General features: G+C 41.6%; 1 protein-coding gene across 5 annotated transcripts in view; it reads left to right on the forward strand.

Annotated features, from left to right (window-relative positions):
• TTC28 (tetratricopeptide repeat domain 28) overlaps window positions 1–25,427 on the forward strand; it is a 755,749-nt gene that overhangs the window by 613,518 nt on the left and 116,804 nt on the right. For all 5 annotated transcript variants that reach the window (XM_055252441.2, XM_055252442.2, XM_063623363.1 and 2 more), the window contains 6 exons: window positions 1,191–2,532; window positions 3,791–4,314; window positions 8,614–8,723; window positions 10,837–10,966; window positions 13,991–14,209; window positions 16,148–16,313. In XM_055252441.2, coding sequence (XP_055108416.2) covers window positions 1,191–2,532; window positions 3,791–4,314; window positions 8,614–8,723; window positions 10,837–10,966; window positions 13,991–14,209; window positions 16,148–16,313 — 2,491 coding nt within the window. The remainder of the gene's footprint in view (window positions 1–1,190; window positions 2,533–3,790; window positions 4,315–8,613; window positions 8,724–10,836; window positions 10,967–13,990; window positions 14,210–16,147; window positions 16,314–25,427) is intronic.

Genomic DNA, 25,427 nt, shown 5'->3' on the forward strand with positions numbered 1-25,427 from the left:
TCGTTAAAACAATAGTTTGGCTTAGCAGCTATAATATGGTTCATGAGGTTTGTTTGGAGCACTGTTATTGTTGATTGTAAAAGCAGTATAACAGAATTACAAGAGATTTTAGAACAAAAATTACTGAAATTCCACTACCTAACAAGGCAACTATTTTTGTTTTTGTATAACCCCATCAAGAGCTTGTCCATGTGTGTGGACATACTTACGTTCCTAGTTATTGTCGTGGGAGCATGCAGCATTTCTTCCTGACTTTTCCAGTTAATGTGATTACAAGACCATTGTTTCCCATTTTTCAGTATAGACTTCATAATTATGTTTTTAATGACTGCATAATCCTCTATTGAGTTGATATACCAAAGTGTACTTATACAATCCCCCAGTGTTTCACATTTAAGATGTTTCTGATTTTCCAGTAGTCTATAGTGCCACATTGAAGGTTGTTTCGTGTATTGTTATGCAATCTTTTGTGTTTGTCAGATTATTTTCTTAGGATACTTTCCCTTGAGTAAAATTGCTGGGTCAGAGTAGGAGCGTGTTTTGTGGTTCTTGCCAGGCTGCTTATGCAAAAAGGTTGTTCCAGTTTATGTCCCCAGCAGTTGGTATGTTTACCAATTTTAGGACAATCTCATCAGTGTAGGGGTTGTGGTTAATTTTTTTGTTTGCTAATTTAGCCGAAGTAACATGGTACTTCAGGGTTGCTTTATTTTGCATTTCATTGATTATTATAGGAAATTAGCATTTTCCCCTGTGGTTACTCTTTGTATTTCTTTGGATGTGAGTTGTCTGCTAACATTTACAGGTCTTCACCTATTTTAGTAAATTGGGATCTTCATTTTTAAAAAATCAAACCAAATAAACTCTTTACATGCAATGGCTATTGAACTTTTTCATTTATGTTTAATATATTTTCCAGTATTGTTTTGCCTTTTAATTTTAGATATGTATTTGTAGTACAAACATTCTTATTTTTGTAATAAAATCTGTAAATTTTTTTTTCTGTTGCTTTGAAACTGAAGCTATCCTCCCTCTGGAGAGCTGATAAATATTTAATTCTACCTTCTGTTATTTTACATTCTTTAATTCATCTGGATTGCATTTTACTATAAATTGAGATGCAAATTACATTTCTTTCTACATTGCAAATCAGTTATTTCAGTCTTAGTCTGTTCTTTTATTCTCTTTATCAGGAATCATACACCAGATGAAAGGTGATTATGACACTGCACTGAAACTCCACAAGACCCACCTGTGCATCGCCCAGGAGCTGAGTGATTATGCTGCCCAGGGCCGTGCCTATGGGAATATGGGCAATGCCTACAACGCCCTGGGCATGTACGACCAGGCGGTCAAATACCATCGGCAGGAGCTGCAGATCTCCATGGAAGTGAATGACCGCGCCTCACAGGCCTCCACACATGGGAACCTTGCCGTGGCGTACCAGGCCCTGGGTGCCCATGACCGGGCCCTGCAACACTATCAGAACCACTTGAACATCGCCCGGGAGCTACGAGACATCCAGAGCGAGGCCCGGGCCCTCAGCAACCTGGGCAATTTCCACTGCTCTCGGGGAGAGTATGTCCAGGCTGCCCCCTATTATGAACAGTACCTCCGGCTTGCTCCCGACCTTCAAGACATGGAAGGAGAAGGGAAGGTCTGCCACAATCTTGGCTATGCCCATTACTGCCTTGGAAACTATCAGGAGGCGGTGAAGTACTACGAACAGGATCTGGCACTGGCCAAAGACCTTCATGACAAGTTGAGCCAAGCAAAAGCCTACTGCAACTTGGGCCTAGCATTCAAGGCTCTGCTGAATTTCAGTAAAGCTGAAGAGTGTCAGAAGTACCTACTGTCCCTAGCCCAGTCTCTGAATAATTCCCAGGCTAAATTTCGAGCCCTAGGGAACCTGGGCGATATATTCATCTGTAAAAAAGATATAAATGGTGCAATAAAATTCTATGAGCAGCAGCTGGGCTTAGCTCACCAGGTAAAGGACAGAAGATTAGAAGCCAGTGCATATGCAGCCCTGGGCACTGCATACCGAATGATCCAGAAGTATGACAAGGCCCTGGGTTATCACACACAGGAACTGGAGGTATATCAGGAGCTGAGTGACTTGCCAGGGGAATGCAGAGCTCATGGGCACCTGGCTGCTGTCTACATGGCCCTTGGGAAATACACAATGGCATTCAAGTGTTATGAAGAGCAACTGGACCTAGGGCAAAAGCTGAAGGATCCGAGTCTGGAAGCCCAGGTCTATGGCAACATGGGCATCACAAAGATGAACATGAATGTGATGGAAGAAGCCATTGGCTACTTTGAGCAGCAATTGGCCATGCTGCAGCAGCTAAGTGGAAATGAGTCTATGCTGGACAGGGGCCGGGCCTATGGCAACCTGGGGGATTGCTACGAAGCCCTGGGTGACTATGAGGAAGCTATCAAATACTATGAACAATATTTATCTGTCGCACAGAGTCTGAATCGCATGCAAGACCAAGCCAAGGCTTACCGGGGCCTGGGAAATGGACACAGGTAAAAATGACCAAGGACAGTTGTGGTTTATAGTTCTGCAAAAAGAGCATTTGGACAGTAAAGGCAACTTCATGTCTGCATGGCAGTTTGTTAACTACAAACATTTTCGTACATATCTCATCTGATTCCTCCAACAACTGTTTGAATTAAGTAGTTGATGTTGTTACCCTTATGTTAGGGATGAAGAAATTAAGCCCAGGGAAATTGAGTTAATGCCTAAGATTATGCAGCTTAAAAAGGGACAGCCGAGAGTTAAACCCAGGTTTCTGTGACTCCAAATGCAGTGCCTTTTGACTACATTAGAATGAGAAGGATAATAGGGATGGGGAAGGTGAACGAGTCACTTTCACTGATCTTTTCTGAATACCTCCCACATTATATGAATGTGTTTATTAATACAACATCTGCACCTAACCATTTACTTAGACCCCATTGTGTTGCTCCTCAGAAAAGCCACCTGATAATAGGAGAATGCATAAATGTACTATGTTGCATGCATCATCTGTGCAAGGTCCCTTGCACAGATATCTTAATAGTTTTAACAGTTTTGTATTACTCTACATCTATTATCATCTGCTGTGGGATGTGGGATTTATTATCACCAGAATCAGAGGCTCAGGGGAACTAATTCATGTGCCCCACACAACTGGTTTGGTCATGCTCTTTCCACGCTTATCGTGTCTTCTCTTAGCAGCACAAAAAGACACACTGTTGGTCAAGGTGATACTTTCTCCTAAATGTGGGGAACCCAAGAAGGTGCCTGTATCTGCAGAATATATGGCCCCACCAGAGAGGCAGGGGATTAGGGCTCCTGGAGTGGAGGAAGGGCAAGGGTCAAACTAAATCTTCACCCACAGAGTGCTCTGAGAAGCTCAGGGTGAAAGATTTATAGCCACTGTAAAGTGATTTCAAAAACATAGTCTAAGCGGTAGTGGAAATTGGGAGGCCTGAAGAACCAAACAGTTCACTTGCTATCATTGTGCCTATTAATATATTTTATGTTTCCTCTGGGGTGTATATCCCATTGAATCTCAAGCTCTTGGGAAGGTCACTAAGGGATGACTTTTGAATTGCTTTCCAGATTATGAAATTCCTCTGCATCTCACTCTAAGGGCATATGATAGATTTTAGCTAGAAAAGGAGTTAAGAGCTTCTATAGTAAGTGACAGTGACAAATGCTTTTCATTTTCTCAGGGGCTTTAGCATGTCTGCACCTGCACGAAATAATATCATTGCTTTTCTGTCTACATCCCCACAGGGCAATGGGGAGCTTGCAGCAAGCCCTTGTGTGCTTTGAAAAGAGGCTTGTGGTTGCCCATGAGCTTGGGGAGGCCTTCAATAAAGCCCAGGCCTATGGAGAGCTGGGAAGTCTGCACAGCCAATTAGGGAATTACGAACAAGCCATTTCCTGCCTTGAACGCCAGCTGAACATTGCTAGAGATATGAAAGACCGAGCCCTGGAGAGTGATGCAGCCTGTGGCCTGGGGGGCGTTTACCAGCAGATGGGGGAGTATGACACAGCCCTGCAGTACCACCAGCTTGATCTACAGATAGCAGAGGAAACCAACAACCCCACGTGCCAGGGCCGAGCCTATGGGAACCTGGGCCTGACTTATGAATCCCTGGGCACCTTCGAGAGGGCTGTGGTCTATCAAGAACAGCACTTGAGCATTGCTGCACAGATGAATGACTTGGTGGCCAAGACGGTGTCATATAGTAGCCTTGGAAGGACCCATCATGCCTTGCAGAACTATTCCCAAGCAGTCATGTACTTACAGGAAGGTAGGTGAAAAGGCCCATTGTGTTCTCTTGGCCTACTTGAAATCAAGTTCAGAGTCAGAACTCAAGACTCAGAGGGAAGTATGCACAGTTTGAGTGGCCACCTCTGTGTGGAGTAAGGGTCTCAGAGGCCACATTGTCAGTTCAACTCCAGAATCACAGTGTCCCCACCAGGTGTCCGTTGATAGTACTAAGGTGTTTCATTGTCCATAGCACCTTGCCCTGCTCTCTTGGACCCAGATTGTCTTACTCTCTCAGTGACAGCATCTACTGCTCTCCAGCTGCCCAAGGAGCTGATACCCTCCTTGCTTTTCAGAACCCTCTGAGGAATGAGCAACACGTTCTCACACAGATGAATCAAGTAAGATGTAATCCTAAAAAATTATAAGGGTTTGAATCAGAAGAAAATGCCCATCTGCTCCAGGCTCTGTTGTCCCTCTAGAGAATATCTAAACTAACTATATTAAAACTTTATAGAAGTCAGTTCTGACATGGCAGCTGAGGTCTAATCCAGAAGTATCAGTCTGAGGGGCACTCAAGCAGTAAACCAGGCTTCTTTCTCAGCATTTGTCACCTACAGTGCTTGGGCTGGTGCCACAGTAGAGTCTTGTTCCAGGCAGGCCTAGAAACTGAAGGCTGCACAGTTGGACCTTGGATACTTCCTTCCGCCAAAAGCAGAAGTCCCATAGCAATGTATTTGTCCACCATTGCTTTACATTGAGATGAGGCTTTCTGCTCTTGAAAGTCCTTCTCCTCACATAGGCATATTGGATCCTCTCACCCTAGAAGGGAAAAAGGGCAGATAGCTCACTGGTAAAAGGAATGGTTACTGATTTCAAGCAAAAACTCTCATTTCCAGGGGGCTTTGCACATAAAGTTTATTTAAGCTGATTCAATTCTCACAATAGTCTTGTGAGGTATATCTTTTTTTTTTTTTTTTTTTGAGACGGAGTCTTGCTCTGTCGCCCAGGCTGGAGTGCAGTGGCGCGATCTCGGCTCACTGCAAGCTCTGCCTCCCAGGTTCATGCCATTCTCCTGCCTCAGCCTCTCCGAGTAGCTGGGACTACAGGCGCCCGCCACCACGCCCGGCTAATTTTTGTATTTTTAGTAGAGACGGGGTTTCACCGTGGTCTCGATCTCCTGACCTCGTGATCCGCCCGCCTCGGCCTCCCAAAGTGCTGGGATTACAAGCGTGAGCCACCGCGCCCAGCCGAGGTATATCTTTTTATTCCCATTTTTGCCATTGAATCACCTGAGGCTCTGAGAAGTACAGTGATTCAATCCTGATCATGTAGTCAGTTAGTCAAGGAGTAGGGCCCAGCCCGAGTTTTCCAACCCAGAAACCACACAAGATCCTCTCTGAAGTTGTTTCTAACTTTACAATTGCAGAGTAGGGTTGGGCATCCTACCCCCTTTTACTCCTGAGCCCCCACTGGGAAGCCAGGAGAGAGAGAAGCAGGAAGCAAAGAGGAGAATGGGTGAAGAGCTGATGATTCGCTGGTCTCCTTTGCAACAGACCAGGGACTGCGCTGGCCTGCAGTCTGAGAGGTTGCAGAGAGTCTGGAAGCCACTTCCCAGACCTTATCTAGCTCCCTTTCTATCCACATGGGGCTCTGCCTCAATGCATTAAAAGAGAATGTTGGCTTCTAATTTCCTGAAACTTGACTGTGGTAAAATTCCGACAGACAAGGAGCAATTTTCAGTTGAATTTGTAAAAACTGTTAAATTCAGTCACATGACAACTTTTCAGCTGTGTTCTTTTGTACTTCCTGAAATTCTATTTCCATGAAACAGCTGGTTTGCCTGAGACATTGCAACACAATTCTATATTTGTGGAAACTCTCAAGTTCATTTTTATTGTTTCTTGTAATTTTTTAAGTCTTGCAGAGATCTAAAAACTCTGATTTGTAGCATCTCTACAGTGTCTGTCTTGTGGATGTGTCCACTAGAGAGCCTGCAGCTGATGGCTTTCCTCATGGGCCAAACCAGATGCCTCTTCTCATGAGTGCAGGACACTTGCATGGTGCTTTCTGAATGCTCTGAGTTAGGTCTGCAGCCTCTGGCAAGGAGGGACTAGTTTATCTGGAAACCACCCTACTGCTGCCTCTCCCCTGGCTTTCTGAGGGGATGAGGCTGTGGGGCCTTGTAGATCAGCATCACCCTGCTTCAGTGCACTAGACTCTCACAGGTGGGGCCTGGTCTGAGCCTTTTGAACAAGCTCTCCAGGTGCTGTGGAGGGAGACATCTCTGGATAAAACCACTGGTCTCACCCAGCCCTTTCTCTTCTAGCAAATGAAGAAAGGGAGCATGGATCAATTTGGTGACTTTCCTGGGACCAGTCCCTGACAAACTATAGGTTCTAGGAGAGCTGGATGGGTGAGTCAGGTTCCTAACAGGCAGAAGCAGAGAGTAGCTGGGGCAGGACAGATACCATGTCTATCCAGTGGGCTTTTAACTCTTCATTGTTGAACCTCAGCTAGAGTCCTACATGCTGAGGATATAGCAGGAACAAAGCAAAGTCCCTGTTCTCATAGAACATGGCTTCTAAGCAGGAGTTGTCTCAATGAATTTTACTTCTGACTCATAGATCTTGACCTAGAAGGGACATCTGTATTGAAGAATTAATGTGTTTAGCTTATTGAAGGTTTAAACAATCAGCATCCTTCAGGTTTTCTCCCAAGAACCATCTTCTTTCATATGTTTTTCTATTCTGTGAGGTGTTTAAAAATGTGAATTATTTACAAATATTTTTGTTATCCAATAACATGACTTAAAATGTTGTTTCTAAGTTTTCTGAGTTATGAGCATTTTGAAATGTATATTTATGACCTTGAACCTAAGTGTCACTTTTCTTACCGTCTCAACAGACTCAATTCCTTTTCAAAAGTCTGAAATTGTACAGGCCCAGCAGGATCAGAGGCAGGCTTCCATCTACCCTGAATTAGATTAGAAGAAGGAAGTCCTTCCTTTGTGTGTGCAGTTGTACGGTGGGAGCCTTCATGCTGTCTCTGCACAAGCTAGCTTCTATGTACAGTGAGCAGGATAATGAGGGCAAAGTGATGCTGAGAACTGCCTAGTGACCAATACAATAAATGGTTGCCTTCAGATTTGACTCTCACAAAGCCCTCAAAGTTGCTGGTGTCCTGAAACCCAGAAGCTTGCTGTGGGTAAGTGACCCAAACGCAGGTGCCTACCTGAAGGCTATTAAAATGAGGATGGTTTCATTTAAGGCTTTTGCCTCATAATAGCACTTGTTTTGCAACCCCGCTGAGGCACATCAAAGTCTTAGACTGAAAGGGAAAACAGATTAGACATGAAATGTGTCAGTAACATCAGTAACAGAAGGCAGGGTCAGGCTGTGTTCATATTCTGCTTTCAGGAGAACATCATATGTGTCTTCTATTAACACTCATTGGATGCTGTGCATGTGAGAAAGGAAGAATATTCTTTTGCCTTCTGTATTTAACTATCAGGAAGAGCTTTGCCAGCCAAAGAATCAGGTTAGATAAGTTTATCAGCCAGGAGTTTTCCTTTGCAAAGCTATGGATTTCAAATTCAGGAGGGTGACCAGGTTAAGTTTCACTTGTTTAGCATTTCTGCCTGCCCAGCAAACCTTTCTCCTTCTGATAGCCATCACCTGAGCTCTTGCCGAGGCATCCTGGAACATCCTGGAAATGTTGCTACCAACACAGAATTTGAAGAGAATGCTTATTCTACCTTGGCTGATTCAGCTCTTGTCCTCATTTTATCTAGCTGTGTTGTTAGTATTCTTTCTTTTTTTTTTTTTTTTTTTAAGAGATGGGTCTCACTAAGTTACCCAGGCTAGATTCTTACTCCTGGGCTTAAGCAGTCCTCCTGCCTCAGCCTCCTGAGTAGCTCTTGTTCTCTTGTTAACATTCTTTTATAGACACCTGAAGCAAAATTGGGTGGGAGCAGTGGCTATCCGAGCACTTTAGGAGGCCGGGGTGGGTGGATCACTTGAGGTGGGTGGATCAGGAGCTGGAGACCAGCCTGAGCAACATGGTGAAACCCCGTCCCTACCAAAAAATACAAAAGCCATCCGGGTTGTGGTGGCCCTTGCCCGTAGTCCCAGGTATTCCGGAGGCTGACTGAGGTGGATCACCTGAGCCTGAGGAGGTCAAGGCTGCAGTGAGCAGCCACTGCACTCCAATCTGGGGAACAGAGTGAGACCCTGTCTCAAAACAAACAAAAACACAAAAGTAAAAGGACCCTTCAGGACTCCTTAGGATAGTGGAATTATCCATCTTCTATGTTTCCTTAAATTTCTCTATCTGGTTTCAGGTTTAAGGTTAGCTGAGCAACTGGGCCGAAGAGAAGATGAGGCAAAAATTCGCCATGGCCTTGGCCTCTCCCTTTGGGCTAGTGGAAACTTGGAGGAGGCCCAACACCAGGTAAGCAGAACCCCTGACTGAAGTGGGTTTTTTGTTTCCAGAAGCACGGGAGACCTTAGGATTACTATCCTAGTAGTGATGGCATTTACAAGAGGCACTGACTTCTACCCTTGGGCTAATGTGTATGATTTCCAGCCTGTACTAGCCCAGAAGTGTTTGAACAATCAGTAAAGATTTTTGCTCACTCATGTGATAGATTTCTCAATTTCTTAAGAATTCTTGTATTAAGTACTGTTGCTCCCCATTAAACATTAATATGAAATTATATTCATTTCATGACAGAAGTGAAACAAGAATTCATAATTAAATTTCATGTTTCTAGATATATTAATAGATATAACTTCTCTGTCTCCCTCTTTTACAATAAGGCCATATTTCTGCATATATGCAAGTAGTTGAAGGAAAGTCCCTTGTCATGCTGGCCCTGGAGAGTAGAAAGATCCCTCGAGTTATGGGCCTCCTCTATTAGGTTGGAGGAGTAGTGAGATGGCTGCATCTAAGATCATGCACTCATCCAGATAGCAAGCATGTGAGTGGTGACTGCAGAGGACATTGTGCTAGGCAGAGGGGAACAAGGATAAGGACATCCAGACTCCTATCCAGAGGTGCTCACAAGAGTTGAAGAGATGTGACTGAATTTGTACCATAGCATTCTAGAATGTTAGGGTGTTTTACTGTACTTTTAAAATGATTAAAGACAATGTAAAGGATTAATTCTCTAATTTCCTGGTTATAAAAAGTAAAACCTGTGTTGATATTGTGATTTGCAATTTTCAAAGTACTTGTTATAGCTCAGTGAATTTGATCCTTAAAATAACCCTGTGAGGTAGAAACGATCCTCTTTATAGAGAGGAAGAAATTGAGTCTCTGCCAATTAGTGGCAGAGTTAGGAACACATTCTCTTAGCGCTCTCCGGGTCTATGTCTCTTAGTCTTAGAATTCTGTACTTGATCTTAGCCAAAAGGCCGAGAAGCAAGTAGTCTTAGAATTCTGCTTTTTAAGTTTGGATAAATTTAAAATTTGATACTGAGTTTCCAGCATATAAATATCAGAGTCATCTTAGACAGTGTGGCATGAGGGGGGAAAAAAAAAGAAAATATCAGAGTCGAGTCAGAAAAGTCTGATGGCCTCACTGATGAAGGAGCCTGTTAGAGCATCAGGACAGTGTCTCCGTTAGGAATGGCAATTGTCTGGTCCTCAGAGTGTCTATGTGAGTGGGCATGGCTCCCGGAGGAGCTTGCCCACTGATGATCGGACCCTGGGGCACTGAACCATCTGCAAAGAGCTATCACCCTTCACAGAGCGTGGCGCTCTCTTCCCCTCAGGCTCTTCCATTTCCAGGATGCCTTCACCATACCTGTTCTCACTCCCATCCTTACTTACCATGAGGCGCGAGGGTGGTGAATTGTGGTTGCCTGATGATAGAGGAGAAGCTTTTTAATAAAAATCAGCACTTGGTGGATTAATATCTGTTTTAATATCTTTAAGACCATAAGTCTATAATTCCTGTCTTTTAGATCCCCTTGTCTGTCAAAAATCAATTATATAAACTGTAATTTACTGGGTATGATCTGATGCCTTTTCAGGTCCACAAGGACCTATCTGGTGCCAGATTCTAACTGAGGTCTGAGGGGAATCAGTGGGCAAGTGGCAGGTAGCTGGAAAAACACTCGAGGAAGCGTAGACAGTTTCACCATGGCTTTACTCTCTCTGGGCGCTAGTGAGCCCAGGCACGAGCCATGTGCACAAGCCATATCTACGGCGTTAGCAGGGTAATTATACCTTTTAAAGACAATAGTGGCTCTGAGCCAAGCACGAGCTCACATGGGTGATCACCTAATGCGCCTCACATGGTGTCATTACATAATGAGTGGAGTTGTGCGCCTGTGCTCTAAACTCACTGAGTCATGCTGGACCGGATGTCTGCCTCAGCCTATTCTTGACCACAGCACATCCATTTTTCCTTACACCTGGACATAAGACTCTTCCTTTCAAATCTGTAAAAAATATTTAGGTTGTGCACAAAGATAATGAGCAAAAGTTGTCTCTAGTCTGTAAACAGCTGGACATTGGCTTCTGGGGAATGGATGATGTTCTTCCTCCCGCCTTGCAGCTTTATAGGGCATCAGCCTTGTTTGAAACGATCCGACACGAGGCACAGCTGAGCACGGACTACAAACTCTCCCTCTTTGACCTGCAGACATCATCCTACCAGGCCTTGCAGCGGGTGCTCGTCAGCCTAGGTGAGAACAGCGGGGGTTACTCCTTGCTTACGTGTGCACTAGTGCGCATGGGTGCGTGTCCGTGTGTCCAAGTTGTTTAGTGACAGCGGTGAAGAAGTATGATTTGTTGTGACAACAGACTGTGAAGCCACAACTACCACCAGTCATTGAATATTCATTCATTTATTCAACAAAGATTAGTAGAGCTCCTACCATGTGCTGGGTGCCTGCCCTGGGGGTTACAGTCAAGAAGGCCTGGTTCCTGACCCCAAGAAGCTTAGCCTGTGGGGAGACATAAGTCAGTGAGTCCAGTACAGTGCTGATTGGCATTAAGATAAACTCAGATGCTGTGGAAACAGTCTCTTTAAAAAAAAAAAAAAAGTTTAAATAGAGATGAGGTCTCACTATGTTGCCCAGCCTGGTCTCGAACTCCTGGGCTCAGGCAATCCTCCTGCCTGGGCCTCCCAAAGTGCCAGGATCACAGGTGTGAACCATCACACCCAGCCTGAAACAAAGTCTCTTGTCTGTTGGGTCCAGGAGCCAGAGAAATTGTCCTTGAGACAAGGATGCTTGAACCAGGTGTGCCCTCCTCAGGTTCCCTCTCACCACTAGCCTGTGGTTCAAGCATCTGACTAAGAGGAAGTACCTGAGAAGACACCTGGCCTCTTCTCTATTTCCTCATCCACACATCTTTCAAGGTTGCTGTCTAATAAATGTTTTTGCCACCTGGGTCTACCTCCTAGGCTGTGGCATAGTCAGTGATGATTCTCCCAAGCCTATGTGCCCCATCACACTAGGGCAGCATGCATCTTCTTTCACCCGGGTCTTAACTAGTCAGCCGGTCCTTTCCAGCTCCCTGTCATCTGCCTCTTCCCAGGAGATATTTATTGGAACTAACAAAGGCTTTGAATTTGGATGTTGAGGCCTTTTCGATAACCTGTCTTTTGCTGTGTGTATAGGAAGGACTCAAATTTCCTCTTGAAAAATTTATCTGTTAAATGTGTTCATTGCCTAGGATTACAGTTTATTATCTATTATAATCACAGTGTTAAGTCTGTCTAGCACTTAGGGGCCGATTTTCCAGTGTGTGCAGAAATTGTCCCTGCTGTTCCAGTTAATAACTTAATAGAGTAAAAGGAGACATTTACATACACACATATAAATCTCCACTTGCTTCTGATACCCAAACTGCAGGAAACAAGGCATCCTTGAAGTGCTGTCACAGCTGTAGCATCTGGTCTGCTTCTGTCTGCTTTCTTTGGACTCTGGTTATAGTAACTTCCATATTTACATTTATGACAAAAGTAAATCCTCTGCATTGTGTTCCTTCAGCACTTATAAACAATTCCTTTGCATTTTTTATGCTTTCATATTGGTATATTAGCTTTTAAACTAGATTATAGACCAGTTCCTTAAGGAAAGTGGGATTCGAAATTTGATTAAAAGACAGGAAAAGCTTGAGATAGAGAAGCAATTTTAAAGAACTAGAGACCTGAGAGGTTAAACTCTTTGCCCATGGGGATAAGGAAAAAAGCGTGTTGGAGCCCAGAATGGAAGGAGATATCAGCTCCAACAACATTACCACTACCTGTTATACGTGTGGTGATGTAAGTAGGCCTGCCAGCCGTCTTTACATGTAGTGCTTCATTTAATCTTTAAAATAGCCCTTTGTGGGACTATAAATCATGCTGCTATAAAGATACATGCACACGTATGTTTATTGCGGCACTATTCACAATAGCAAAGAGTTGGAACCAACCCAAATGTCCAACAATGATAGACTGGATTAAGAAAATGTGGCACATATACACCATGGAATACTATGCAGCCATAAAAAATGATGAGTTCATGTCCTTTGTAGGGACATGGATGAAACTGGAAAACATCATTCTCAGTAAACTATCGCAAGGACAAAAAACCAAACACTGCATGTTCTCACTCATAGGTGGGAATTGAACAATGAGAACTCATAGACACAGGAAGGGGAACATCACACTCCGGGGACTGTTGTGGGGTTGGGGGAGGGGGGAGGGACAGCATTAGGAGATATACCTAATGCTAAATGACGAGTTAATGGGTGCAGGAAATCAACATGGCACATGGATACATATGTAACAAACCTGCACATTGTGCACATGTACCCTAAAACCTAAAGTATAATAAAAAAAAAATAGCCTTTTGTGATAGGCAGGACAACTGTTAGCATCCCTCTTCTTGAGACAAGGCCAGTGAAAGGGGAAAGGGCACGCCCAGGAGAGGGACTGGCATGCGTAAAGGGATGGAGGTGTAATTTGGGGAGAAATGGATAAGGCTGGACAATGTTATGCATAGAGGGGCTGCATGGAGGGAGGAGAGAGAGTCAGAAGACGCATAGACAGTTTGTGAGGCAGAGGCGGGTGGATCACTTGAGGCCAGGAGTTTGAGACCAGCCTGGCCAACATGGCAAAACCCTGTCTCTACTAAAAATACGAAAATTAGCCAGGAATGGTGGCACGTGCCTGTAATCCCAGCTACTTGGGAGGCTGAGGCAGGAGAATTGCTTGAACCCAGGGGGCGGAGGTTGCAGTGCACTGAGATCGTGCCACTATATTTCAGCCTGGGAGACAGAGTGAGACCCTGTCTCAAAAAAAAAAAGAAAAAAAAGACACATAGAGAGCCAAGTGACACCAATAAACCTGGTGTCAGAAGCCAGGCAGGAGGTTAAAAAAAAAAAAAGCCAGGTTAGGGAGCAACTCAGGAGGTGGAGCAAAGATGGAGCAGGGCTAAGGACAAGTGCACTGAATTGGATCAGCTCTCTTGTGGCGCTGGCTGCAAGACAGGCGAAGGCCTGATGGCTTAGGGTAGTGTGGAATCAGTCATGCGGGACACTGCACCCACCATCTGAGGCAGGGAATTGAATTTGAAGCAGTGTAAGTGAGATTCTGTCACATATTGGAGGGTAGAGGCAGTGAGGTTTCTGCCCAGGATTTGATAGCCATCCCTGATAGGCCTCTCTAAGTAAGCACACTCACCATGGACTCCTCAGCATATCTCTCTGTCTCCTAGGCCATCATGATGAAGCCCTGGCCGTGGCAGAAAGGGGACGGACAAGGGCATTTGCTGATCTTCTGGTGGAACGACAAACAGGACAACAAGACTCCGACCCCTACTCCCCAGTCACTATTGATCAGATCTTAGAGATGGTAAATGGCCAGAGGGGACTAGTGCTTTACTATTCCCTGGCTGCAGGCTATCTGTATAGCTGGCTGCTGGCTCCTGGGGCAGGTAAGATCTCTTTCTGTGGGAACAGGGCAATTAGAAGACTAGACCTGTGAAAGTCTAATGAATAGAGGTGGAATAGGTGCATTATCATAGATCATACTAAGGAACTGATGTCAGATTTTAGCAAAACCTCAGCCTCAGTGGATATGCCGTGGTGGGGCATTCAATTAATCAGACAGCCTAGCTTTCTCATTCCCCCAAGAAATTGCTGCTCCTCACTGTTGAATGTGGAAGCATTTATCAAGGAAGACTAAGAGCAGAAGAATTAATTTCACTAGCAGCCCTGTGTGTAGGCAGCTGTTGTTCATTAGCTAATAAAGCGATGACTGCAAGTCCTAACAAATTCTTTCTAGACATGGTTTAATAATTGTGACCCTTTGTCATGGCAAAGTTAAAGAGACTAAAATGATAATGGCAACTCTATCACAGGTTATAAATAAGTCTTATGCTTGAAATTTCTGAGTTTAACAGAACCCATTTTTAACCAGTTCTGCTGTAAATCTATTTCAGAAGTAAAAATCTCCTTTGATTAAATCAGCATTAAATGTTCAGGCTGTAACAGTTTCACTAAATACAGAAACACTAATTAGCTGTTAGGGCCATATTTTTTGCATAATAAAATGCTGATGGCTTTACCAAGTTGGAGACACACCAGATCCAATTAGAGTTTATTGACTGGGGAAGTGGATCTTATAATTGGTAATCTTAAAGAATGAGCTTCTTGAATATCTGTAAGCCAGTTTCAAAAACTTTAACTGCCAGCGAGAATTGACAAGATTTTCTTGATTATGTTTCTATCCCTTTGATTTAAAAAAAATAATGATGGCTGGATGACAGCTCCCAGATGCTTTTAGGCTCTGAGCATTTGTGTCTATACATTCTATGCCTCGGCATTGTTTTTAATAATTTTTTCCCTTTAGTTCCATGTTTTTTATGGGCTTTCCACAAAGAATGTTCTTACAGCTGACCTTTTTAATGCTAAAGGTTTTAAATTGTGATTTTTACAGTGACTGGGTTAATAAATGTTGGCCACTGTGGAATCTTTGTGGATCCCAGCTCCCAGAGTGGCACTGATACTCGTGAGGACACGGTTGATGACTGGGAGTTATCAAACTCCTTCTCTCTGTGGTTGTTACATCTTGGGGACATGATTTGACAGGTGGTATATCTGAATTCCTGTAATAATGAGCCATGTATAATGAGGCTCCTATTGTTTCTTTTTCCTTTCCTTTTTGCTCTTAATGAGGCTCTGAAGCTTTCACTGGGGGCGCTAATCCAATCAGAGAGGACCGGGGTTTTCCAGAGCTGACATACCTCATTACCATTTGAGAATATATCCTATTTATTGCCAGAAAACCACGCCAGACTGCCTCAATTTCATGCACCCATCATTTTTTGCTCTTTTAATTCATTAATGACCGTTGACCAGTTAGTCTTATTTAAAAATGGTTTAAAATGTTTTTATCTGGCCTTTATACTACATATTTATTATAATTTGCTTTGAAATGAAAGCTCTGTTGGAACACAATTTCCACTTGGCCAATTATATTTTTCTTTGGGATTTCAATTTCTATAAGGAATATATCTTGGCATACTCATGCACTATTCCTGAAAGGAGACTTTCCCTAGTTGGTGCTTCTAAGAAGCATCTGTTTTGAAACACATATGAAGTAGTTATAATTCCAGGAGCTTCTGAGGCTATATCTTGAATTCCTTGGTTTCAAGCACCACCCCTAATGGTAAAAGCTGTGAAAAGGATACTGACCAAAATAGAGAAAGCCCTCTTGAGACCTTGGATTTCAGGATTTTTTCACAGGGTTTACAGCATGGCATACTTGTCAGAGAAGTCACATACCATTGGCATTCCTGTTCCCTGCCTTCAACTTCTCCTTTCTCTGACCCTAATTGTGTATAATGTCGGCTGTGCCTGTTTTGCTTCAGGAATTCTGAAGTTTCATGAACACTACCTGGGTGAGAACACAGTGGAAAACTCAAGCGACTTCCAGGCCAGCAGCAGTGCAACCCTTCCAACAGCAACCGGCTCAGCCCTGGAGCAGCACATTGCCAGTGTCCGGGAGGCCCTGGGGGTGGAGTCTCACTACTCAAGGTAGGTAGTAAAACATCCCCAAGCCCATTTTCAGATAAATCTCAGGGTATTATTTTTTGTAAACATCCTATTTGAGCTAACAGAAGAAATCTTTTGGAATTCATGTGATTGCGCTCAGTCTGTTCACAGCTGCTGCAGCAGAAACAAATATGTGTCTCTGGAGCGTAAGCCCCTTAGTGGTCTGTCTGTATTCTTTTTGGTGATTTTCCATCAGATGGGGAAGGGCCTCATCAGACATGCCCATTCTGTAAGCAGGATTTGTAAACTGTTTAAACATTAACATGGCTTTGAATTTAACATACCGGCCAATTAAAGCTGAGATTATTTTTTGTTATAAACAAATTATAATGAGTTTGTTTGTACTATAGCTGGACGCCTATTTGAGAGAGTAATTTAGTACCAGTGACAGGATATGTGTACAGATCTGTGAGCTGAGGGGTGAGGTGAAAGGAGCTGAACCCTCAAATATGAAGAATAGATAAGGGAACTGCTTTTTGCAAAGGTTGTAAAAGGTATAAGCTTATGGAAACATTTTATCATAATGATTGACTATTTTACATATGAAAAAAATAATTTCCACAAACACCCTGCTTCTAGGGGAAATCAAAGGAAGAGGGTACCTTACGGCTGGGTTGTAACCAGATTTCCCAGGCATCTCCGTTCTCCATCCAGTGATTACCAAGGGTTCGGAAGATTTGTGTGTCAGAGAATCTGCTATGTTAGCTTGTATCAGGTCCCAAGAATCTCTGCTCCTCTCCTGAATGATTTCATTTATAATCGTGAAAATCCTTAGGTAATTCTGTGATTTATTTGAGATGCTTCACCCAGATTCCCAAGTATGTGGTGGTTGCTGCCAGCAACTGGACTGATCTTTGGGGTGCTTATTAAGTTGGGGAAGAAAGAGTTCTTAGGTGAAAAATAATTACTGAATAATTTAATGTCAATATTGGAAGGGGCTGTAGTAGTCATCTAGTCCAACCCCTTTATTTAACAGAAGTTAACACTGAAACAGGACTTGCTGACAGCCAAGTTAGTGTCAGAGCCAGGATCAAAACAGTCTAGATCTCACCCAGACTTCCAGGCCAGTGCTTGTTCTGTTTTTAATTTTCAAAATTAATATCATATTTTGAGAAAATAGCCAAATATAAGAATTTCATTTCTAGCTTCTGTTTTTATGAAGTAAGAACAGGCTTTAGCCACATGCACTGCACACGTGCTTATCTTATTTATCCTGTGACTGCTGTGCATCCTGAAGTATCCCCGTCCTTAACAACCCAGGCAACAGTTTGGCAATTACAGGGGTTGACAGGGTGGTAGCTCCCAAAAACTTGGAAGTAAGACTGCCCTCTGAGATTGAAATTATAAATGACCATAATAAACTAGGTTAGACATCAGACCAGAGGTATACAAAGCTGCTTCGGCAGACAGAAATTTAGGCCAGTGTGATTAGACTATAACCTGACCAAAGGTATTGCATGTCCAAAGTGAGAGTTAGAGAGGCATGGCTGGCCAGCAATAGAAACCCAAAAGTAGGAGAGCCAGCAGGGCAGACTTTGGCAGTGTTCATTTCTAACACTATCAAAGGGAGAGAGAATCTTGGTTTAGGGACACAAAGTCCCATTGAAAAGGCTGACCCCATGGTGGACATGCAGTCGCCATGTTCTCTTAGTCCCCCCACTGTCCCTCCTTCCACAAATATTTTGAGTGCTCACTCTGTATAAGGTACTATGATAGAGATTAAGGATCCTGATGAACGAGGAGACATAAACCCTACTGTCCCAGAACTGAGGGCAAGCTCTGAAGTCTGGCCTTCTAAGTTTGAAAACCTGATTGATGTTGCTAACATGCCCAAAGAGAGTTTGCCTCTTGGGAGCGAACTTTCATTAACCAAGCTCAAAGAAAGTTGTACAAACTAAAATGCCAGGTATTATGTACATTCTCTATCTGCAAGTATATTTACATGAGAAACCAAATGATAGTTAGAAAGGTTTGACAGAAGCATGGGACCTGAACAAGGGAAGGCAGGAGGACCATCTGGGAGATCTTTTCCACCAAGGGCTGCTGGAGACCTTTGTGCATACTGCCTGGGGTAGCCTTTGGCAGTTTAATTCTCCTCATCCTCTGAGCTCAGCTCAAATATTCCCTCAAGGAAGCCTCTACAACTCCCAACATAGGCTTCTCTACCCTTTATGCCCATCTATACATTCTCATTATACCTGACATTTTCATTTAAGTACTTACTATAATTTTAATTAAAAGATTTTTTATACTCTGTTGTTTACTCTTTTTCAGTTCTGTGAGAGCAGGAGCTATGTCTGCCTTATTCATCAGGATCCCTAATCTCTAGCATAGTATCTTATAGAGTGAGCACTCAAATACTTGTGGGAGGAGGGACAGCAGGGATCTAAGAGAGCACGGTGACCACATGTCCACCATGAGGTCAGCCTTGCCGATGGGACTTTGTGTCCCTAAGCCAAGACTCTCCCTCCTTTTGATAGTGTTAGAAATGGGCACTGCCAGAGTCTGCCCTGCTAGCTTTCCCTTTTTCGTCTTTCTACTGCTGGCCAGCAAGATTATAAAGGTACTTGGGTGTATGACACCTGCCATTTGAAACCTCTGCATATGTGAAGGTGGCCTCTCCCTTATGGCAATGTGGGGACCACATCCAAGTCATCTCAGTCTAAACCAAACATTCATGGGGCTCAGCCTGCATGAAAATGTATATTTCACCTAATCCAAATTTCCAGATATCTAGCTTAAAATTCACCAGGAGAAAGAAGAGGATTACCCTTGGTCTCACTCTTCCAGGCTTCTCATTGGATGTCATGGTTGAACTTTAAATACATGTGGCTAAGCAGTTCTTTTCTATGATACTGGAGGTTGAATAATTCTGTTTCCAGGTGCCTTTTGAATTGAAAAATGTCTTTTGAGTTATAGTTCATCTCTTCATCAATGGTAGAGAGAGAGGAAAGACTGCAACTTGCTTGTGTTTCCCATGTTAACCATTTCCCCTCTGCTCTATACAGAGAGCTAACAAGTTCTGATGAGTCCTTAGGATCTCTAGCAGGTTATGTGGTTTGACACTCAGCATCACTTTGTTGGGCTGTCCTCAGTAGCCTAGATCTTCCCCTTAGACTGCTAGAAATAAAGTTTTTCCTGTTGCTTTGGAGTAATCTTGTTAGAGATTTGTTCATATTTTGTGAGCTTAAACTCATATTGTTGATTATAATATTAAAATTAAACACTTTATTGGCATGGTTTGAATTTACTGGAATGGAGTGTTTGTGAGAGTGATTCCTGTCTCATAGTTTCATGAAAACAGTAAGAAAATTTCACTGAAGTATTATTTTTCATCTATAAATTTAGTAAATATTTTTTAAAACCATAATGCTCAGTGAGAGTAAGGATGCAGTGAATGAGCAGGCTCATATCGTAGGGATATACCTTGATTTTGCATTTCTAAAAACAATTTGCCAATAGTATAAAAAATATTTTTACATGTTTATGCCCTTTGATCTCAAAATTCTTTGTTATAGAAATGGAGCAAAGATCTGTACATACTAGTATCTGTCCTAGGTTTATATATTATAGAAGACATTGAAAACAACCCAAATATACAACAGTAATTGAATTACAAGCAAATTATTTTATATCTATTCAATATGTTATGTTGCAATTAAAATTATGTTTACAAAGAATTTTTAATCAAATAGCCAAATGTTTAATCACAGACAAAATATTAAGTGAAAAAAATAGGATATAGAATTACTGTATATAATATAATTTAAATTTTGTAATTATGGAAAATATGGGTATGAAAAGAAAAATTCTTGGAAGGAGACTAGGCTGTATTTTAGTGGTGATTATAAATGAATGGTGGAATTATAGATGCTTGTTATTTTCTTCTTTTTGCTTTTCCTTATTTTTAATTTTTTTTTTTACAATTAGGCATATAGTACTTTTAAATGAGAAATAAATAGCCATGGATAAACAATTCTATCATACAAAAAGGGGGAAGAAACCTTTTTGTAATTTGACTTTACAGAGAATAAAACCCCAGTGTCAGAGCCTGTCACCGTGATCTAGTTCTAGGAAGGTATTCTGGGTTTATTTTCCATTCTTGTCTCTTGGTGAATACTGTATTTCAAACACTATGCCTTCTTCTCTGCTCTCTAAATGTACCCTGTAATTTCTGTCTCTCTACTCTAGCTCAGGGGTCTCTGAGCTCTGGATCTGTATATGTAGCTGTCAATAAACATCTATATCTGGATATCTTCCAGGCACCTCTGGTCTAAAACACCTAAAGCCTAACTCTTTAATGTCCCCATTTCTACTTTAATCTTTATCCTGGTTCCTGCGCCATCATATAACTAGTTGCTTAAGACAAAAAAATGAATCATCATCCATTATTTTCCCTTTCTCTCATTCTAATCAATTAATCTTGCAGATTTATAGAAATATATTTCTGTAAAATACATTTTGAACGACCTACCAAGACTGAATCATGAAGAAATAAAATATCTGAAGAGATCTATAACTAGTGAGGAGTAACCAAAAACCTTCCAATAAAGAAAAGTTTGGGACCAGATGTATTCACTGGGGAATTCTACCAAACATTTAAGGAAGAATTAACACCAATCCTTTTCAAATTCTTTTTAAAAATTAATGCGTAAAGAACATTACAAATTCATTTTATGAGGCCAGAGTTACCATGATGCCAAAATCAGACAAAGATACCACAAGTAAAACAACTGTAGACCAATATTTATCATAAAAATTGATGTAAAAATCCTCAAAAAATACTAGCAAACTTAATTCAATAATACATTAAAAGGATTCTGCACCATGACTATGTGGGATTTACTCTTGGAATATAAAGATGGTTCACCTATGAATATCAATCAGCATAATACACCACATTAACAGAATGAAGGACAAAAAACACATGATCATTTGAGTTGATGCAGAAAAGCATTTGACAAAATTTAATAACCTTTCATGATAAAAACCACACTGCAAGCTGGTAAAAGGAAATTACCTCAACATAGTGAAGGCCATATATGAAAATCCACAGCTAACATCATACTAATGGGCAATAATTTGAAAATATTTTATGTAAGACCAGGAACAAGGCAAGGATGCCTTCTTTTGTCATATCTTCAATATAGTACTGGAAGTGCTAGCCAGAGCAATTAAATAGGGAAAGGAAATAAATATCCAGATTGAAAAGGAAAGAGTAAAATTATCTGTTCACAGATGACATGATCTTATGTGTAGAAAACTCAAAAGATTCTACCAAAAAACTGTTAGAACTAATAAACAAATTTAGTAAATATGCAGAATATGAAATCAATGAACAAAAATCAAGTGTGTTTCTATACACAAACAATGAACAATCTGAAGAGGAAATTCAGAAAACAATCCCACTTACCAAAGCATCAAAAAGAATAAAATACTCAGGAATAAACTTAACCAAGGCAGGGAAAGACCCATATACTGAAAACTACAAAAAATTCTGAAGGAAATTAAAGAAGACACAAATAAGTGGGAAGATATCCTATGATCATGGACTACAAGAGTTAATATTGTTAAAAAGCATCCATACTATCCAAAGTGATCTACAGACTCAGTGTAATCCCTAGCAAAATCCTAGTAGCAGCCAGGCTCAGTGGCTCATGCCTGTAATCCCAGCACTTTGGGAGGCCGAGGCGGGTGAATCATCTGAAGTCAGGAGTTCGAGACCAGCCTGGCCAACATGGTGAAATCTCATCTCTACCAAATATACAAAATTAGCTGGGCGTGGTGGTGCACGCCTGTAATCCCAGCTACTCAGGAGGCTGAAGGGGGAGAATCACTTGAACCCAGGAGGCAGAGGTTGCAGTGAGCCAAGATTGTATCACTGCACTCCAGCCTAGGCAACGGAATGAGACTCCACCAAAAAAAAAAAAAAAAAGAAAAAGAAGAAAAAGAAAAAAATCCTAGTGGCTTTTACAGAAATAGAAAAAAATTCTAAAATTCATTTGGAATCTCAGAGGACCCCACATAGCTAAGGCAATCTTAAGGAAAAAAAAAGCTGGAGGTATCATACTTCCTGATTTCAAAATGTGATTACAATTAGCTGGGTGTGGTGGCATGCGCTTGTAATCCCAGCTACTTGGGTGGATGAGGCATGAGAATCGCTTGAACCCGAAAGGCAGAGGTTGCAGTGAGCCAAGATGGTGCCACTGCACTCCAGCCTGGGCAACAGAGACTTTGTCTCCAAAAAATATATATGTACATATATATATATGTGTGTGTGTGTGTGTGTGTATTTATGTATGTCCATATTATATATATAATTATAATATATAAATATATATGTACATATGTGTATTTCTATGTTATAGTTATCAAAACAATATGATGCTGACATAAAGACAGACATATAAACCAATGAAATAGAATAAATAGCCCAGAAATAAACCCTTATGTGTATGTCAAATGATCTTTGACAAAAGTGAAAGGCAACACAATGGGGAGAGAACAATTTCTTCAATAAATGGTGTTAGGAAAACCGGATATCCACATGCAAAAGGAAAAACGTTGGACCCTTATTTATATGACATACAAAAATTAACTCAAAATGGATTAGAGACCTAAACATAAGACCTGAAAGTATAAAAGTCCTAAAAGAAAACATAGAGGAAAAGCTACTTGACACTGGATTTGGCAATAATTTATTGGTTATGATACAAAAAGCACAGGCAACAAAAGAAAAAGAAAGGGGACTACTTTAAACTTCTTAAAATCATCTATGCAGCAAAGGAAATAATTAACATTGTGAAAAGGCAACCTATGAATAGGAGAAATTATTTGCAAACCATGTATCTGATAATATCCAGAATATATAAAAACTCCTACAACTTAACAACAACAACAACAACAACAACAAAATCCAATTTAAAAATGGGCAAAGGACCTAAGTAGACATTTCTTCAAAGAGGTATACAAATGAGCAACAAGCATATGTAAAGATGTTCAACATTACTAATCATCAGCGAAATGCAAATCAACAGCATAATGAGAAACCTTTTTCCTCATTAGGATGGTCACTTTAAAAAAAATGGAAAATAACCAGTGTTGGCCAGGATGTGGAAAAATTGGAACCTTTGTGCATTGTTGGTGGGAATGTAAAATAGTGCACCTGCTATAGAAAACAGTATGGACATCCCTCTAAAAAATAAAAATAGAATTAGTATACAATGCAGCAATCCCATTTCTGGGTATAAACAAAAGAATTGAAAACATGATCTCAGAGATATTGGCACACATATTCATTGCAGTACTACTCATAATAGCCAGGGGGTAGGAGCAACCGAAAAGTCCATCAATGGATAAACAGATTTTAAAAATGTGGTGTATACAATGGAATATTACTCAGCCTTAAAAAAGAAGAAAATCAGCTGGGCATGGTGGCTCTTGCCTATAATCTCAGCACTTTGAGAGGCCGAGGCAGGAGGATCGCTTGAGCCTATGAGTTCCTGACTTTCCTGGGCAACACAGTGAGACCCTGTCTCTACAAAAAATTTTTTAAAACTAGCCAGATGTGGTTGTACGCCTATAGTACCAGCTACTCAGGAGGCTGAGGTAGGGGAATCACACGAGTCTGGGAGGTCGAGGCTGTAGTGAGCTGTGATCGTGCCACTGTACACCAGCCTGGGTGATAGAGCGAGACTCTGTACCAGGGGGAAGAAAAAGAAGAAGAAAATCCTGTCACATGCTACAACATGGATAAATTTTGAGGTTATTATGCTAAGTGAAATAAGCTAATCACAAAAAAAGACAAATACTACATGATTTCATTTGGTAATATTTGTCTTTTTGTGTGTGATTGGCTTATTTCACATTAAGGTATCTGAAGTAGCTAAGCTCTTAGAAACAGGAACTAGAATGGTGGTCCTCAGGGATGGGTAGGAGGAGTAAAGGGGAGTCGTTTAATGGATATAGGGCTTCAGTTTTATAAGATGAAAAATTTCTTGAGATTTGTTGCACACAAGATACATATAGTTAACACTACCATATACTTAAAATGGTTATGAGAATAAATTTTATGATATGCTTTTTATCACAAATTTTTAAAGTATTTTAAAAATACATATTTAATCAATCCACTTCTGTCTCCACTGCTACATGCACAGTGCAGGTCACCATCATCTCTATCCTAAACCACTGCTACCACTTCGTCTGATCTCTCTTCTTCTCCCTCTCATGGCTTTCCAAACCCGTTAGCCAGAGTGGTCTTTCAAAGATGTATTTGGGATTCTGTTTCCTTGCCCTCCTACCCACCACAAAGCTCCCCAAACACACTTATATGTCTTCAGAGTTTCTGATGGTCTTTAGACTCCAGCTCACTTTCCTTATGCTGACCTGTATGCTTGTGTGATCTAGCCTCTGCCCACCCTTCAACAGCACCTATAATCCTTCTTCAGCTTGGCATTTCCATGTGGCCCCCTGGCCTCCTTTCACCTCCTAGTTTACACCAAGGGCTTTCCCACCATAGAGTTATCCACATGCTCTTCCTTCTCTCAGTAAAGTTCTGCCCCCTGCTCTTGGTGTGGCTGGTTCCTTTCATCCTTCAAATTCGTATCTTCTCAGAAAAGCCTTTCAGAAGCTCCGTTGTTAGTTTCATTCACCTCTTTGTGTTCCCAGTCTCTAGGGCAGCTCAGGAACGCAGTAGATGCTTACGAAATGTTTGCATGAACAACTGACTAGTTCTCCGAATGAAGCACTTCTCCCTTCTGCCTGAATTTGTTTTATAGACTATATTTTCCTATAGATAGTCTAATCACCCTTTGGAGCTCTGTTTATATTTCACACTACTTTCATCAGAATTATTCACATCCTTGTTGGTCCAAATCAGGTCTTTGCTCCCCTCTGTGTACCTAATAATAGCAACTTATTTTGTTCTTTCCAGTTTTATATTTATGTAGTTTGTAAGTCTTTCCAAGTAGATGGTGACGCCCTAGAGGGTAGATGCTGTGTCCTTCTCTCTGAATTCTCACTAACACGGTGCCTGACACATGGTTAGACATGAGTAAGTTTGAAATTTAGTCACCAGAAGATGTGCTGTAAGCA

Source organism: Symphalangus syndactylus, chromosome 18 (genome assembly GCF_028878055.3).
Source record: "Symphalangus syndactylus isolate Jambi chromosome 18, NHGRI_mSymSyn1-v2.1_pri, whole genome shotgun sequence".
NCBI classification, from domain to species: Eukaryota; Metazoa; Chordata; class Mammalia; order Primates; family Hylobatidae; genus Symphalangus; species Symphalangus syndactylus.